The sequence below is a fragment of the Nematolebias whitei genome, chromosome 20 (genome assembly GCF_014905685.2).
Source record: "Nematolebias whitei isolate Nwh7 chromosome 20, NemWhi1, whole genome shotgun sequence".
In the NCBI taxonomy this organism is placed as follows: Eukaryota; Metazoa; Chordata; class Actinopteri; order Cyprinodontiformes; family Rivulidae; genus Nematolebias; species Nematolebias whitei.
This window is the reverse complement of record NC_056517.1, coordinates 40,365,206-40,383,222: the sequence shown is the minus strand read 5'-3', so window position 1 is coordinate 40,383,222 and position 18,017 is coordinate 40,365,206. Positions and strand designations below refer to the sequence as shown.

At 42.3% G+C, this 18,017-nt stretch overlaps 1 protein-coding gene across 1 annotated transcript in view; it reads right to left on the bottom strand.

Annotated features, from left to right (window-relative positions):
* Positions 1 to 18,017, bottom strand: part of LOC119426469 (receptor-type tyrosine-protein phosphatase mu) — a gene marked incomplete at its 5' end in the record, with an annotated part of 67,319 nt that overhangs the window by 40,824 nt on the left and 8,478 nt on the right. The window contains 1 exon segment of the mRNA XM_037694030.1: positions 13,025 to 13,205. Coding sequence (XP_037549958.1) covers positions 13,025 to 13,205 — 181 coding nt within the window.

The window sequence follows — 18,017 nt, the reverse complement described above, 5'->3', positions numbered from 1 at the left end:
ATGACAGTCTGTTGTTGTATGACAGTCTGATGTTGTATGACAGTCTGTTGTTGTATGACAGTCTGATGTTGTATGACAGTCTGATGTTGTATGACAGTCTGTTGTTGTATGACAGTCTGATGTTGTATGACAGTCTGATGTTGTATGACAGTCTGATGAAGAGGATGCTGAGGGTTGTCTATAATGTTCTTCATTTGATGAAGAATCCTTCTTTGTACAATCATCTCCAAAGGTTCTAGAGGAGTCCCCAGAACTGAGCCAGCCTTCTTTATGAGCTTCTTGATCTTTTTTAAGTCACTTGCTCTGGTGCTGCTCCCCCAGCAGATGATGGCAGAAGAGACAGCGCTCTCTACAACAGACTTATAGAAGATATGCAGCATCTTGCTGCAAACGTTGAAGGACTTCAGCTTCCTCAAGAAGTACAGTCTGCTCTGTCCCTTCTTGTAGACGCTTCACTGTTGCAGCTCCAGTCCAGTCTGTTGTCCAGGTGAACCCCAAGGTATTTATACTTCTCCACCACCTCCACTTCTTCTCCCATAGTGGAAATAGTGTTGGACCTGCTCCTGATTCTCCTGAAATCTACAATCATCTCCTTTGTTTTGTTCACGTTCAAGATGAGATGATTGTTTCCACACCAGGCCACAAAGCGGTCCACCAGTTCCCTGTACTCAGCTTCTTGTCCATCTCTGATACACCCGACCACTGCAGAGTCATCAGAATATTTCTGCAGATGACAGGAGTCTGTTTTGTACTGGAAATCTGAGGTGTACAGAGTGAAAAGGAATGGTGCGAGTACAGTCCCCTGTGGTGCTCCTGAGCTACTGACCACCTGGTTAGACACACAACCCTTCAGTCTCACACACTGTGGTCTGTCCGTCAGGTAGTCTTTGATCCAGGTGATTGTTGAGGCCTCCACCTGAGTCTTCTGGAGTTTCTGACAAAGCAGATCAGGCTGGATTGTGTTAAATGCACTGGAGAAATCAAAGAACATGACTCTCACAGTGCTGTCTGCCTTTTCTACATGACAGTGAGTTTGCTGAAGCAGGTGTATGATGTAGGGGTTGAACGAGTATATAATTTTTAAACTCGACATTAACATAATAAAACCCGAGTAGAACTCGAGTATTTGATGACGTCATAGATCTCAAGTTACAAAAATAAATAAATAAATAAAACCGCAAAAAAGGTCATTATTTACAAAAAAAAAAGACCAACAAAACATTGGGAGCGTATATTTTGCTCCTACCATTTAGCATACTGCAAAGAAATCACAGGAAAAACTAAACTATTAGTTTTTATTATTAAACTGCAAACGTGAAGAAACGTGCAGCACGTCAAAAACGAAACTTAACGGGGGGTTGACCACCCCGCACCACCGCCAGCTGTGGTGCATTAAGTTTAGTTTTAGAGATTAATATGTTTATAGATTTTTTAATAGGTTTAGAGATTAATATTTTTTGCTTTTTGTTTGTGAAACAAGGTCAGAGGAAGCTGGTACTGGTTCTGTGGATTGGACCCGGTGTTACACCATACTCTGTGACCTGCAACAGTGCAACACCGCCCCCTATGGTCATACGGTGGTCACATAATATGACGTCACTACGGATACTCGACGTTACATTTTTAACCCTGATAGATGTCCTAGCAATCGATGTGTAGATTACTCGAGTACTCTGTTAATGCCCTAGTATGATGGCATCTTCAACTCCCAAGTCCACGCTGATAAGCAAACTGCAGTGGGTCCTGATATGTGCTTGTTTGTCTAGTCAGGTGGGTCAGCAGAAGTCTCTCTAGGACCTTCATGATGTGGGATGTCAGGGCAACACGCCTATAGTCATTGAGGACTGATGGGTGAGTTTTCTTTGGCACTGGAACAAGACAGGATGTTTTCCACAACACTGGAACCTTCTCCTGGGTCAGGCTAAGGTTGAAGAGGTGCTGCAGAACCCCACAGAGCTGCTCTGCACAGACCTTCAGGACTCTGGGACTGACACCATCTGGACCTGCAACCTTATTCCGGTTCAGTCTCTCCAGCTGCTTCCTCACCTGACTTCTGGAGATGCAGAGGGGGGAGGCAAAGGAGGTATCAGCATCTTCTGATTTGGTTGAAGACCAATAAGTAGAAGAAGGGTCCATGGCTGAGGTGGTAGATACAGTATTCGAGGTGTGACAGGACAGCCTTGGGTCAATGGAGGGTGGTTTGTATGTTTGGCTGTGGGCAAGAGAGGAGGATGCTGAGCTTGTTCCTGAACTGAACCTGTTGAAGAATGTGTTCAGTTCATTGGCTCTGTCCAGGCTTCCATCCTTCTGATCCTCCTTCTGCTTGAAGCCTGTGATCTGTTTCATCCCTGACCACACCTCTCTGATATTGTTCTGTTGGAACTTGCTCTCCAGCTTCTTCTTGTACACCTCCTTGCCGTTTCTTATCTTGACTTTTAGTTGCTTCTGTGTGTTCCTCAATAGTTCCCTGTCTCCTTCCCTGAAGGCTCTTTTTTTCTGGTTTAGCAGTTCCTTCAGGTCAGTGGTGATCCAGGGTTTGTTATTGGGGAAGCATCTCACTGTTCTGGTGGGGGTGTTGTTGTTTACACAGAAGTTTATATAGTCAGTCACACACTCAGTCTTGGCAATGATGTCCTCTCCATGTGGCTGGCACAGTGCATCCCAGTCTGTAGCCTCAAAACAACCCCGCAGGGCTTCTTCAGCTTCCATTGACCATTTTCTCACTGTTCTTTTTATTGCAGGTTGCCTCTGAACAAGGGGTTTATATTTTGAGCAGAGAAACACAAGATTGTGATCTGATTTGCCAAGAGGGGGTCTTGCTTTAGCGATGTATGAATCCTTGACATTTTCATAAAACAAGTCCAGCGTTTTGTTTTCTCTGGTAGAGCAGCTGACAAACTGTTGGAATGTCGGAAGTGTAGCAGAGAGAGAGGCATGATTAAAATCCCCAGATATTGCAACAAACGCACTAGGGTGTGGTGCCTGTAGCTTAGCAACCTCGGAGCTGATGACATCACACGCAGTCTCGGCAACAGCATTGGGTTGAATAACAGTGGGATGCCATTTGCCAAAATAACACTGGTGAACTCTCTTGGCAAATAATATGAACGACAATTTAGTGCTAACAGTTCAATATCTGGACTGCAGAGACGACACTTCACAGTAACATGTCCAGGATTACACCATCTGTTGTTCACAAGCACTGCCAACCCACCTCCTTTCCTTTTGCCACTCCTCTTTAAATCTCTATCTGCTTGTATGGTCAGAAAGCCTGGCAAGGAAACGCTGGAGTCGGGGATATGATCCTGCAGCCATGTCTCAGTGAAACACATAACACTGCATTCCCGATACTCTGGATGGGTCCTTGTTAGGGCTTGAAGTTCATCCAACTTGTTTCCCAGTGATCTCACATTGCCCATCATGATCGATGGAAGAGATGGTTTAAATTGCATTCTTCTCTCTTTCTCCCTCTTCTTTGCTCCTGCTCTGCATCCACGACGCCTCCTTTTCAACTCATTTGGGATTTGAGGCTGTAGTTGAGATATTATTTGAGCTTTGGAGATGTTAATCAGCTGCTCCCGGTTGTAAAAAACAACCTTGTTGTCATGGTTACGCATCATAACAAGTGTCCAAAAGCAAAGATATTTCTGTAAAAATCCTTCCAGCTGCACAGCATCCAACACCAGAGGAAATAATCATCCAAAAAAAGTGATTTATATCCAGAAAAAAGAGGAATTAAAGTTTTCAAAAGTAATATCTCAGAATGAAAGTAACAGAGCTGCTCCAACATGCAGCCACCTTGAGCGGCGCAATTCTAGAACCCTAAAGCTGAAGCTCTGAAGCTTGAAGCTGAAGCTCAACCTGAAGCTCAACACAGAACCATGTTTCCATGACTCCGCTCCTGTTTCCTGAAATATCTTGTAAAAAGATCTGAAGATCTCCACATGGACCTCTCGAAGTGGCTTCAAACATCTGATAAGTTCATGCAGACATGTTCCTGTTTTTAGTTTCTACACCGCCTTACATTCTAGATGTTTTTTTGTTTCGCTACTTTTCCTTTTGACTGTCCTTTTGGTTGCTATTTTGTTTTGATTTGTAAAAAAACAAACAAACAAACAAAAAACAAACAAACACAAATGTACTGTAAATCTGTACCCCTCTTTTATGATTGTCCACTGTTGTTAACATTCTTTGTTTAAATCAGGTCTCTGCTGTAAAAGAGTCCTCGAGGCTCAATGGGACTAACCTGTAGAAATAAAGGTTGGATGAATGATCCACCTTGCAGCAGAAACAACCTGAACCCATCTCAAAGTCAGGTTCTGTTTACTGAATGATGGGAAACCTTGTTTGAATCGTCAGATTGTTTTACTATGAATCAAGAACCATTTTAATCTCAACAGGAACAACCAGAACCAAAGACCAGAAGCTGCTGGATCCCTCTAATGAATGGAACTCCCCGGGGGGAGTTTAATGTCAGCCTGGTTCGGGAGGAGGGGGCAACACAGACAGTGAGAACAAAGGAGTTCTACGAGGAGCTGACAGGAGTCTTCTCCCAGCAGGTCAGAACGGTGGGGTGATGAAACATGACGCACACGCTCACATCGTGGCGCTCAAACACTCGGGCAAATGAGAGCAATGGCCTGTTCTGTAAGGCAGCAGAACATCAACAGTTTTTACCTAAATATCCATCCATCCATCCATCCATCCATCCATCCATCCATCCAACCATCCATCCAACCATCCATCCATCACCAGAGGTGAGGGGCGGAACGTAGACTGACCGGTAAACAGAGAGCTTTCTTACAACTCAGCTCCCTCTTCACCACAATGGACTGGCACAGAGTCCACAATACTGCAGACGCTGCACCAATCCATTTGTCAATCTCATGCTCCATTCTTCTCTCACTGTGAACAAAACCCAGAGATACTTGAACTCCTCCACTTGAGGCAGAACCTCACCCTTGACCTGAAGAGAACTATCCACTCTTCCAACTGAGGACCATGGCCTCAGATTTGGAGGTGTTGATTCTCATCCCAGCTGCTTCATACTCGACTGTGAACCGCTCCAGTGAGAGCTGAAGATCACGACACGATGACGCCAACAGGACCACATCATCTGCAAAGAGCAGAGATGAATCCTGAGGCCACCGAACCAGAAACCCTACGTCCCCTGGCTACACTGAGAAGTTATGTCCATAAAAGTAATGAACAGAATCAGTGACAGCAGGAAGCCCTGGTGGAGTCCAACTCCCACCCAGAAGGGTCCGACTTTCTTTTTTATTCATTCAACCTTTATTTCTACAGGTTAGTTCCATTGAGCCTCGAAGACTCATTTACAAGAGAGACCTGATTTAACAAAGAATGATGACAACAGTGGACAATCATAAAGGATGCATTCACATTGAGAATAACAAGTGAAAATCCAACAATGTTCAGTTAGGTCATCTGGACGTTTTTTTTTTTTTTTTGTGCTGAGACGTTTCACCCTCCATCCAGAAGGCTTCATCAATCCGAGGAAACACCAAACAAAACTGCTTCTCCAACAACAGCTTACTCCAAAGTGGAAAAAACTATTATGTTGGTCCTAAGACGGCCTCTGGGGCACGCCCTCTCCTCCAGTGCCCCCCGGAACAAGACAAAATAAAATGGTATTAAAAAATGTGACAAAAAAGCAGCTAGGTTGTAAAGAAATATAGAAAACTAAAAACAGGAACATGTCTGTGTTGGTTTGTCCCAGGAACTTAATAGAGTTTTAAAGCCACTTAGAGAGGTCAAGGTCGAGAGCTTCAGATCTTTTACAAGGTATTCCAGGAAACAGGAGCAGAGTAGGAGAAGGCCCTTTTGTCTAGTTCAGTCCTCACTGAGGGAACACTGCAGGTAATGATGTCCTGAGAGCGCACGCTGTAGCTGCACTCACACAGAGACATGTAGGAGGAGATGTATGAAGGCAGCAGACCAAGAAGTGATTTAAAGATGAAAATGTACCAGTGAGAGAGTCTGTGTGAAGTTAATGGTGACCAGTTAACCAGTGAATACTGGGTGCAGTGGTGGGTATGGTAGTTACAGCCAGTTATGAATCTTAGTGCACCATGATAGACAGCATCCAACATCTGCAGCATCCAACATCTGCAGGGTTCTTGTAGGAGCGTTCATGTAAATAATGTCACTGTAATCAATGGAGGGAAGGAAAGTCACAGATACAAGGTGTTTCCTAACATTCAGGGTTAGACAGGATCTGTTTCTGAAAAAGAAACCCAGTTTAACTTTCAATTTCTTTAACAAGTTTTCCACATGAAGCTTAAAAGAGAGATGTGAGTCGACCAAGATACCCAAATATTTGTATGAATCGACAAACTCAATAGGGACACCATTTCAGAATCAGAATCAGAATAAACTGTATTGGAATTGCACTGAGGTACAACGCAAATATGTATGTACAGTCGTCCGAAAGATGGGCGGAGTGCACGAAGCTGCAACTACAGGAGAGCGCGGCCATTTTATCCTTATCAGATAATAATGTTAGATAGGAAAAGGGGGAGAAACATGAGGGTAGATAGTGATATTACAAAAAAAGATCTTTCACATCTTGTCCATCAGGCCACGATTTGAGACATCAAAAACTCTACCAGCAGCTCAATTAAAACATGATCACATTTGCATTTGACGTCGACGTGTTGAGATTTGTCCATGAGCGTTTTTTCAGATCAGCTACAGTTTCTGAAGATGTTGTTCCAGCCAGCAGTTCTGATAAGCTTGCACAGAAAGTTCTCAGGGTGGGGGGGAGCGATAGATGAAGCTTTTGTCCTTGGGTACTCATGTCCCAGGAGAAATTTGATAGTCAGCCTGTCTCCGAGGCCATTGGGAGTCAGATTAGATAAGTTTCATTTTTGTTTTTCTTCAGGCAGACAGATTACTTTTTCTTCAGCCTTGAGTCCATCTGGGCGTTCTGGTTCCGAAAATGCCTAATTGTGGGATTCTATTCCACTGATCCATGCTATGAGTCTCCTTCAAGGTCAAACCCACCACGCTGACGAGTCCCAGAAGCCGCAGGTGGTCTGCGATTCTCAATCGCCTCCACCTTACGGTTAAGCTCGTAGACCAGACGATTTAAAGTTCTCACAGCGAGGACCAGACCTTCACACTAACTCAGAAGCTTTTCCATGGCCGAAACTGCTGCCGATGTCTTCTTCAAAAGTCGATAAAACAGAGCCCCGCCGATGCCAAAAAGCAGAGTCCCTGCTATCATAAGTCCAAATATGTAAACGTCTTCAACATCCTCTTGAGACAGCACTGTAATGCACATCGATTGCCACACTCCCCACGAATCCATGACATACCCCACAGCGTGAGTCTCAGCTGGACATGCCGGTTCCCCAGGACCTTGTCGCTTTGATGAAAAAATCTTTTCAATAGAGTTGAACGCCCACGATACCAAATCCATAATCTTCTGAATTTATGTTCGGGAGATGAGACCCAGGTGCTTCAGACAGACAGAGAGCAGAGCAGGAAGAAGGAAAAGAACGGGGGAGGAGAAACAGAAGCTGCCACCTCGATGAGCGCCTGGGAGGATAAAATCAGAGGAAGAACTGCTGGGACTGACTTTCTGTTTGAAAACAGCATCCTTTTGGTTTTGTCAACGTTTAGGACAAGTTTGAGATGGAGCAAGTCTGTCTGAATGATGTCAAAAGCAGCTTTAGCAACTGTTTTAGCTCGACAATAAACAACTGTGTCATCAGCATAGAAATGTATGGATGCATCAGGGATGATCTGACCTATAATACTTGTGTAGACTGTAAAGAGGGTGGGTCCTAAAACAGAGCCTTGTGGTACACCATTTTCGACTGTAAAATAACTGGTGGAAGTACCATTATTTTGAACACATTGCCTCCGATCTGAAAGATAGTTAGAAAACCAACCAATGGTGTGATCAGAGAAACCAGTTTCTGAGATCTTATGACACAAGATGTTATGATCCACAGTGTAAAAATCTTTAGACAGTCTAAGAAAAGTGCAACACAATAATTCTTAGCATCCAGTGCTTCAACAACGTCATTAAGAACCTTCAGTGAAGCAGTGGTTGTGCTGTGTTGTTTCCTGAAACCAGATTGATGGGGAGGTAAGATGTTAAATGAGTCCAGGTAATTTTTGATTTGAGAGTTTATCAGTTTTTCTAGAACCTTGGCTAAAATGCAGAGTTTAGAGATTGGGTCAATAGTTGTTCAATGGGGGGGGGGGGGTGTCACCTCCCTTCAGCAAAGGAAGAACAAAGGCTGTTTTCAAGTGTCTGGAATGGAGTTTTGTCTCATGGACAGGTTAAAGATGTGGGTCACAGGGACTGTGATGATATGAGCAGCCAGCCTTAAGAAATAAGGTGCAAGTTTATCTGGTCCTGCAGATTTTTTTAGAGTTTAGACCTTTTAACAGTTTAGTAACATCATTAACTGAGAACGGGGAAAGAGAAAAGGTGTGATTAACTGAGGATTGACTTGTAGGAGGGATATGATTCGTAGAAGTTTGGCTTATAGGAGAAGTGGCTGATTTCCATTAGTAACTGTGTCGAATAAAGAACTGGAATAAACAAAATATCTGTTGTTACTACCCGCAATGCGAACTAAACTCTCGCACCACTTGAATAGGGACCAAACAGCCCGTAACAAGAGGACCCCAATCCCATATTTACGGAGCACCTCCGATAGTGTACCCCGTGGAACATGGTCGAATGCCTTCTCCAAGTACACAAAACACATGTAGACTGGATGGACAAATTCCCATGATGCCTTGAAGATCCTAGTGAGGATAAAGAAGTGATCCAGTGTTCCATGGCCAGTACGGAACCCGCATTGTTACTCCTGGATCTGAGGTTCGACAAACGATCGGACTTGCTTCTCCAGTACCCCTGAATAGACCTTACCAGGGAGCAGGGCTTAATTTGTAAACGGATCTATGCTGGAACGCAAATGGTGGGCAGGAGGTTGTGGGCCGGTGGGGGAGGAGGGGGTGCGCAGGGGAGCCAGGGAAGTTGAGGGAGCCTGTAGGTCCTCCTTCTCATTCAATTTTTGAATGAGAAGGAGATGCTATTTCCTCAGGAGTAGTGCCACAGAGTTTAGAGATGGTGGGCCTGTGATCGGAAGATTGCTGGTTCAACTCCCAGTATAGACAACATCAAAATGTGGGTGGGATTGGTGAAGCACCCACATCTGTCTCCACCCTCATTTGCTCCAATCTGGGCCCTTGAGCAAGGCCCTTAAAACCCCATCTGCTCCCCTGGGCACCCTACATAGCAGCTCTCTGTTCCACGCAGAAGGCTGTGGTAGCTCAGTGGGCTGTGGTTGTGTCAGGAAGGGTATCCGGCATAAAAAAAATTGCCAAGTCTTCGTGCGAGTTTGTTCGCTGAGGTGACCCCTGACGAAGGGAGCAGCCGAAAGAAAAAGAAAGAAGAAGATGCTATTTCCTGCATTTTGGTGTAGCCTATTTTAACGGGTTGTTAAACATCTACATTTACCTACATTTGTAAACACTTAATTCAATTATTATTTTAGAGAGCACCAACAGGTTGTGTATGAATAGAGCAGCTACGATTCTGTCAAGCATCCTAAGCCCCCACCCCACACACACACACTTCTGAGTCAAACTCTTCTCCGCTGAGTTCATCCCTGCACGCATTTGCTCCTGCTACTCCAACCTCAGTTACGACTGCCTTCTTGATTGTCCAGCTAAGGACAATCCATCCATTTATTTTATGAAAGTAAACTGGACTGTCTTTTTGACATTTTGATCACTGTTATTTTGAAAATTAGCGTTGTTGTTTTGATACGTGATTAATGTGAATAATACACATCAAACATTTCTCTCGTATAAATATATATTTTTTACTGTAGCTAAGCTTTTTTATTTATTATGTCTGAAACGTATGCGTGAGTTCACATCAACAGTTGTGCGTACTCAGAGCTGTCTGGAGATGCTCCTGTGTGTAAGGTATGGCAAGCCAAGTGGTCCATTAATAACCACTTTTACCACATGTCTGGCTAATGGGCCACTTGGCTTGCCATATCAAGGAAGATACTTCTCCCCCGCGGGACATACCATCCGTGTCTCTGCTGGGCAGGCGCGTGTGCGTGAGCTAGTGCGCCTGCTGCAGCCATAATATCCACTCCACAGACTGGGCAACGTCTCCTCTCTTTGTATTTTTAATAAATAATCAAAATAAAAATGTGTGACGACTTTGGACTTTTAGGGGCGGAGATTTGAGTTGTTGGATCCGAGCAAACAGTTGCCGGAACACACCCGGTCAAAATGAGAGAGTTCCCGGATCTTGCTCCAGCAGGATCTGGCTCAAATAAAGCACTGTCAGGGAGGCTAAGGAGAGTGAGTCCCCTATAATTGAAGAACACCCTCCAGTCCCCCTTTTTGAAAAGGGAACCGCCACCCTAGTCTGCCAAACCAGTGGCACTACCCCCGATGTCCACGTGATGTTACAACATCCAGAGCCTTAAGGAAATCAGGGCGAATCTCATCCACTCCGAGGACTTGCCACCTCGAAGCGTTTTAACTACTCGGTGACCTCAGCCACGGTTATGGATAGACCAACCTCGAAGTCCCCCAACTCAGCTTCCTCCATGGAAGAGGAGTCAGTGGGATTGAGAAGATCCTAGAAGTATTCCTTCCATCTCCCGATGACATCACTGATTGAGATCAACAGTACCCCACCTCTACTTAAAACAGTGTTAGTAAAGTGCTGTTTTCCTCTCCTCAGCCACCTGATGGTTTGCTAGAATCTCCTCGGAGCCAACTGAGAGTCTTTATACAAGGCCTCACTGAACTTCTCCCACATACGAGCTTTTGCCTCAGCAACAGCCAAGGCTGCAGACCGCTTGGCCCTCCGGTACTCCACAGCTGCCTCCATAGTCTCACACAACAAGGCCTGATAGGACTCCTTCTTCAGCTTGACAGCCTCCCTAACCCGGGGTGTCCACCACCGAGTTCAAGGATGGCCACTGTGAGAAGCACCAACTACCTTGCGACCACAGATCAAGGCAGCCACCTCAACAATTGAATCGTGGAACATGGCCCACTCAGACTCAATGTCCCCCACCTTAGTTGGGAAGTGGTTAAACCTCTCTCGGAGGTGTGAGTTGAAGATCTTTCTGAAGGGTTCTTCTGCCAGGCGTTCCCAGCAAACCCTCACTTCAAGTTTGGGTCTACCAGGTCTGTCTGGCATCTTCCCCCGCCATCTGACCAACTCACTACTAGGTGGTGATCAGTTGACAGCTCAGCTCCTCTCTTCACCCGAGTGTCCAAAACAAACGGCCGCAAATCAGATGACATGACTATGAACTCTATCATCGATGCAAAACTTAAAGCATCCTGGTGCCAAGTGCACTTATGGACACACTTATGTTCGAACATGGTGTTTGTGATAGACAAACTATGACTAGATAAACTATGACTAGCACAGAAGTCCAACAACAGACTCGAGTTCTGATCGGAGAGGCCGTTTCTCCCAATCACGCCCCTCCAGGTCACACTGTCATTACTCATGTGGGCATTGAAGTCCCACAGCAGAATAAAGGAGTCCCCAGCTGGTGCACCTTCCAGTACCCCTGCCAAGAACTCCAAGAAGGCCGGATACTCTGAATTGCCGTCTGGAGCATAGGCACAAACAACCATCAGAGCCTGTCCCCCCACCTGAAGGTGCAGGGAAGTCACCCTCTTATCTAATGGGGAGAACTCCCACACACAGGCACCAAGTCAGAGGGCTAAGAGTAGACCCACACCAGCTCTATGTCTCTCACCATGGGCAACTCCAGAGTGGAATACGGTCCAGCCCCTCTCAAGGAGATTGGGTCAAGAACTCATGCTGTGTGTCGAGGTGAGCCCAACTATATCTAGTCAGTACCTGTCAACCTCGCGCACAAGCTAAGGCTCCTTCCTCACCAGAGAGGTCCCATTCCATGTCCCAAGAGCAGTTTTGGTAAGCCAGGGTCAGAGCGCCAAGGCCCCTGCCTTCGGCCACTGTCCATAGCATCTTACACCCAACTTGTACGGTCCCTGCTGCAAGTGATGGGCCCACAGAAAAGCAAACCCATGTTGCTCATTCGGGCTGAGCCTGACAGGGCTGCATGTGTAGAGACCCGGTCACCAGGTGCTCGCTGATAAGCCCCTCACCCAGGCCTGGCTCCAGGGTGGGGCCTATCTAATATATCTAAATATCTACCTTTATTTATTACGGTAAATATAATGTTTCTTCGTTGAACTAAAACAAGTTGCGTCAAGTTGAGCATGCATCAGGATAAAACAAGTTGTTTGTATATTTTTGGAACATACAAATATATAAATAATAAAAGGTACAAATATTCAGGTTTTCATCAGTATCACATTATTATTAAAGTAATTATTGTGTACTTATATTTCATGTCAAATTAGCTGCAAACAGTAAAAATTTATTTTTTTACACGCTTTTAAACAAGTTTATCCTCATTAGGTCTACATCATAACATGTATGTGTTTTATTATCTTACAAAAATAAAAACAATAAAATAAACACTTTGTAACATCATATAAAATAACAGAAAGTATTAAAATGAATCTAAATCATTGTTTGGAATAAAACCTGAGCAAAAAACACAAGGATCCATGTCTACAGCACAATAACGGCTGCACCTGTTTAATTAGTGTGCTAATTGCTAATTACATCCAGTTTGTTGTCTTCACATGCACTACAGCTGTGTGCATGTGCGTGCGTGCATTCACACATGCGCGTGTGTATTCTCTAAGTCAACAAACAACCAGCATGATAAATATACTTGAAGCATTTAGGACTAATGAGTGCAGCGCTAACGAAGCTCGCTGCCTTAACGACCTCACCATTAACCATTAGCCACCTGATGAGCTCAGCGCTAACACAGCTTAGCATTAATGACTTTAACATTAACCTCCTAATGGGAGGAGGCTAGTGGTTAGCCACTAGCAGCTGGCAGGAAGTTCAGCAGACGTCTGCAGGTACGCCTGTCACTCACTCACTCACCTGCACACTTGGTCCTGGCTCTGAGCGGCGGCCCGGGGCTTCCTGTCCCTCCCTCCAAGGGCCGGGTGAGCAGAACACTGATCTCATACTCTGTGTCGGGATCCAGGTGACTGATTTTATGGGTGGGGTTAGCCACAGGTGTGGTGTCAATCAACATGCCCGACATTGTCCTGTACTCCACCTGAAAACCAAAAAAACACAAGTTTTCCATGTTCTAGACGTGCACATAGACCAACAGAAGAAAGCCCAAAGTGAAGGGTGCTGGTTGTTTGTTGATTGGTGTCAGCATTAGATCCACATCAGAAACCACAAGAACCCTGTTAGAGACATTTTCAGTTCACTTTATTTCTGTAGCTCCAAGTCCCAACATACGTTGTCTCAGGGCGCTGAACAAAAACATTCACATACTTTATAAATCAGAATCAGAATAAACTTTATTATCACTGCACAGAGATACAACAAGAACATGCACGTACAGTCTGAAAGATGGACGGCGTGCACGTAGCTGCTGCTATAAAGCGCGGCCTTCTTGTCCTTTTTTTTCAGAATAAATTTTGTAGGTAGAAAAAGGGACGAAGCCATGAGGAGAGGGTAGTGGCATTATAAAAAGATCTCTTCACACCTCGTCCTGACAGGACACCATTTAAAACATCCAAACTCTGCCAGCAGCACATTGATGAACACGTTGCATATTATTTACAACGAGGCGGTCCATGAAGCACTAACAGATACTTCATTACTCAGACAGACTGTTTTTCTCGTCAGCCTCGAGTCTTACTGGTACTTCCAAGGTCCAAAATGGTCAGATTAGAGTGCATTCTGCATAGAGCAGCTGTTACAGTGAGTAATGGCAAAATGAAAAACAGAAACACATGATCTATTGGAATCTAACACAGATGATATGGAGGAGATAAAGAAATCTCTGAACTTTATGAGTACTGAAATTACGAATTTGTCAACCCAACAGAAACTTTTGATCAGTTTGTTTGAAGAAGTGAAACAATTAAGAGTACAATTAAACATGAAGGATAAAAAATAAATGAACTTGAGCATAGGGTGGATGCATTGGAACAAAACTCTAGGCAAGACAACATAATCATATCTGGTCTTGCATTAAAATCTTCATATTCAAAGGCCACTTCAGGAGAAGGTATTGCTGAAGATGTCACGCTCAGCGGCCCCCACTGCCCCCCCATCTGCCTAAGCCTCTGCTCCTCATATCACAGCCCCTGTTTTAAGATCATTCATGTTTTGTCCTGCCTCAGTTTCTGTTTATTTCATCCTGTTTGGTCCTGCACTGCCTATCACCCATTTTCTGCTCCTGTCACTCTCTCTCAGCAATCACCACTCACCTGCCACACCTGTTCAGCTCACTACTTAAGCTCCACTCTCACTCTCCTCAGTGCCAGATTATTGAAAGCCTCACAGCCAGTAAATTATCCAGCATTCGTTCGTTCCTAGTTTCTTCGTTTTTGACCACAGCTTCCCTCTTGACTCCTCGCTTTGTCTTTGCCCCTGTCTGGATACCACGCTCTCGGCCTACATGGTACAACCTCGCTCTCCTCTTCGACCACGACTACGGATCATCCTTTTGCCTGTTCACACAGCTCCTGGCTCTCGACCCCTGCTACGTCCCTGGATTCTGTTTCCTGCCCAGCCCTCCAACGTTCTCTGTCTCAGCTCTGCTCCTGCCACAGAAGGTCAGTGACGTGCACACCACCTCTCAGCTCCCAGAACCTTTTTGCAGTCACTAACCTGTCTGTCTTCATAGATTGGACCAGAACTGAGGCTCAGATCCTTCAAACGAACGCCTTTAATAAAATAAAACCTTTTCTTTTAATTTTGTCCTGAGTCAGGTGTTGTGCCGATCCATACAGACTCGTTACAGAAGATGCATCTCCACAAGAACAGAGGACTCTCGAAGAACAGGTGGTGACTTTTCTACAGAACAAGGAAATAGACATTAAATATGAAGACATTTCTCTATGTCATACATTGCCTAACAAAGCTGAGAAATCTAAATCGATTATTGTGGTAAAATTCATTAGTAGGAAATCTAGAAATGCAGTAATCATGCAGGCAAATAAACTTAAGGGAACTAATGTGTTTATTAACAAACATTTGACAAAAAGAAATGGTATCATTGCACGCGAAGCAAGGTTGTTACGGAAAAGAAAAAAGATAGTCTCAACGTGGACAAGAAATGGAAAGATATGGATTAGAGTACAGGAAGGGTTGCAAGCGAAGATAATACAAGATGTGAAGGAATTGGAAAAAATTGGATAAGTATATAAGATAAGATATATTAGAAAACTATGCTCGATGATTCACATATAAGGAGGACTAAGTAAAATGGTTTAACGAAAGACAACAGCTTACTCATGACGAATGAGGATTTGGAATTTAAAATATATAATGTTGATGAAGAACTAGATAGAAATCTTTTTCCGGCTAAAAAAGACAGTAAATACTACAATGAAGAACAGTTTAAGGAAGTTAACATGACAAATGATGATCTTTCCATAATTCATTTGAACTGTAGAAGTATAAATACAAATATATCTTACATGCTAGAAAATCTCCAAAACATAAAAAAAACTTTTACAATAATAGCACTATCAGAGACATGGCTTAATGATGAAAATATAAAAAACATCCACATTGAAGGATATGATTTCCATTATATAAACAGAAAAAATTAACGAGGTGGAGGAGTAGCTATATTTATAAAAAAGGAAATAAAATGTAAGTTAATTAAAGAAATGTCTATGGTTGTTGATAATATGATGGAAATGATTACAGTGGAAATAATAAACAAATATGGAACAAATATTATAATAAGTTGTGTGTATCGATCGCCAAGTTCAAAGATAGAGACATTTACAGATAAAATATTAGAATTATTGGTTAAGAGTGGAAATAAAAAAGTTTTTTTATGTGGTGATTTCAATATTGATTTGGGCAACATGACAGACTAATAATACCAGTATATTTATGAACTTGATGAATAGTTTAAATTTAAATCCGTTGATATTAAGGCCGACAAGAATAACAACTCACAGTGCTACGTTAATCGATAATATATTCACAAACATAGAAGATGATGATGTGATAAGTGGAATATTGATGATGGATATCAGTGATCATTTACCAATTTTTTCAATTTATAAATGTGATGATAATAAACCAAAAAAATAAAAAGGATAAATACAAAAATAAACACATCAAAACAAGCATTGGATAAATTTAAAGAAGATTTAGATATACAAAAATGGGATGAAGTATATGTGGATGATGTAAACAAATCTTATGATGAATTTATGAGGATCCTTGAAGTTTTGTTAAAAAAAAATTGTGTAAAAAATCTACATAAAAGATAAGAACGTCGATCATCCTTGGATGACTAAAGGATTGAAGAATGCATGTAAAAAAAGAATATACTTTATTCATGGTTTATGAAATCTAGAACATTAAATGCTGAAAAAAACATACAAAAAGTATAAAAATAAATTGGTAGGGATAATAAGAAAACATAAAAGGGAATATTATAGTCAATTATTACATAAATGCAGTGGTGATATGAGAGCGACATGGCGAGTAATTAACAATGTTTTAAGAAAACAAAATGTAATAGGGGATTGTCACAACATTTTGTTGAAAACAATGTGGAAATTTATGATGATACAGAGATTGTAAATGGATTTAATAATTATTTTGCAAATGTGGGATTAAGTTTTGCAACGTCAATTCCTAAAGTAGATGGTAATGTGAATTATTTGATCACTGGATGTGCAAACAGTATGTTTCTTAACGGTACTAGTGAGGAAGACATAATGAAGGTAGTTGGACAATTTGCTGATAAAAGATCCAATGATTGTGAAGGAAATAATAAGTAATGTGTTGGAACCATTTACATATATCTGTAATTTATCATTTTCTAAAGGCATTTTCCCAGAAAGAATGGAAATCGCAAAGGTGATTCCAATTTTTAAAAATGGTGAGAAAAGTTTGTTTATAAATTATAGACCTATATCGTTGTTGCCACAGTTTTCTAAAATTCTTGAAAGATTATTTGTGTCCAGGCTGGACAAATTTATAGATAAACATAATACTTTGAGTAATGAGCAATACGGTTTCAGATCTAACAATTCAACATGTCTGGCTCTGATGGGTTTAATGGAACAGGTTACTACAGCGATAGATGAGAAGCAATATTGTGTAAGTCTATTTGTTGATTTGAAAAAGGCTTTTGACACCATTGATCACACTATTCTGCTTGAAAAATTTAAATAATATGGTATTAGAGGTCTAGCCATACAGTGGACATCTAGCTATTTAAACAGAAGAAAACAGTTTGTACAGATTGATGAGGTTAGATCTGGTTTGTGTAATGTCTCATGTGGAGTACCTCAAGGTTCAGTTCTTGAGCCTAAGCTGTTTATTTTGTATGTAAATGATTTAGTTAAGGTGTCTAGTATTCTCAAGTGTGTTTTATTTGCAGACGATACTTTCTTTTGTTCGGGTAAAGACTTTAATCAGATGTTTGAATTAATGAAGATTGAGTTTGTAAAAATTCATACTTGGTTTAAATTAAATAAATTATCACTTAATCTAGAAAAAACAAATTATATGATATTTAGTAAAAAAAAAGCCATCTATAGATTTTCCTTTTGAAATTGATGGTGTTGTGATAGAAAGAGTGAGTGAAGTAAAGTTTCTGGGAGTGATTATAGATGATACATTGACATGGAAAAAACATATTAATGTTGTAAGAACTAAAATTTCCAGGTCTACAGCAACGCTACATAAAGTACGAGAATGTCTGACTGATAAAGCATCGTGTCACTGTACAATACAATTGTTGTGCCACATTTGATTTATTGTGTTGCTCTCTGGGGTGCAGCTTGTAAAACTGCAACCAAGTCTATTTTTATTTTACAAAAAAGAGTTAGAAGAGTTATCGCAAAAAAGCATTATCGCCATCCTTCAAGTA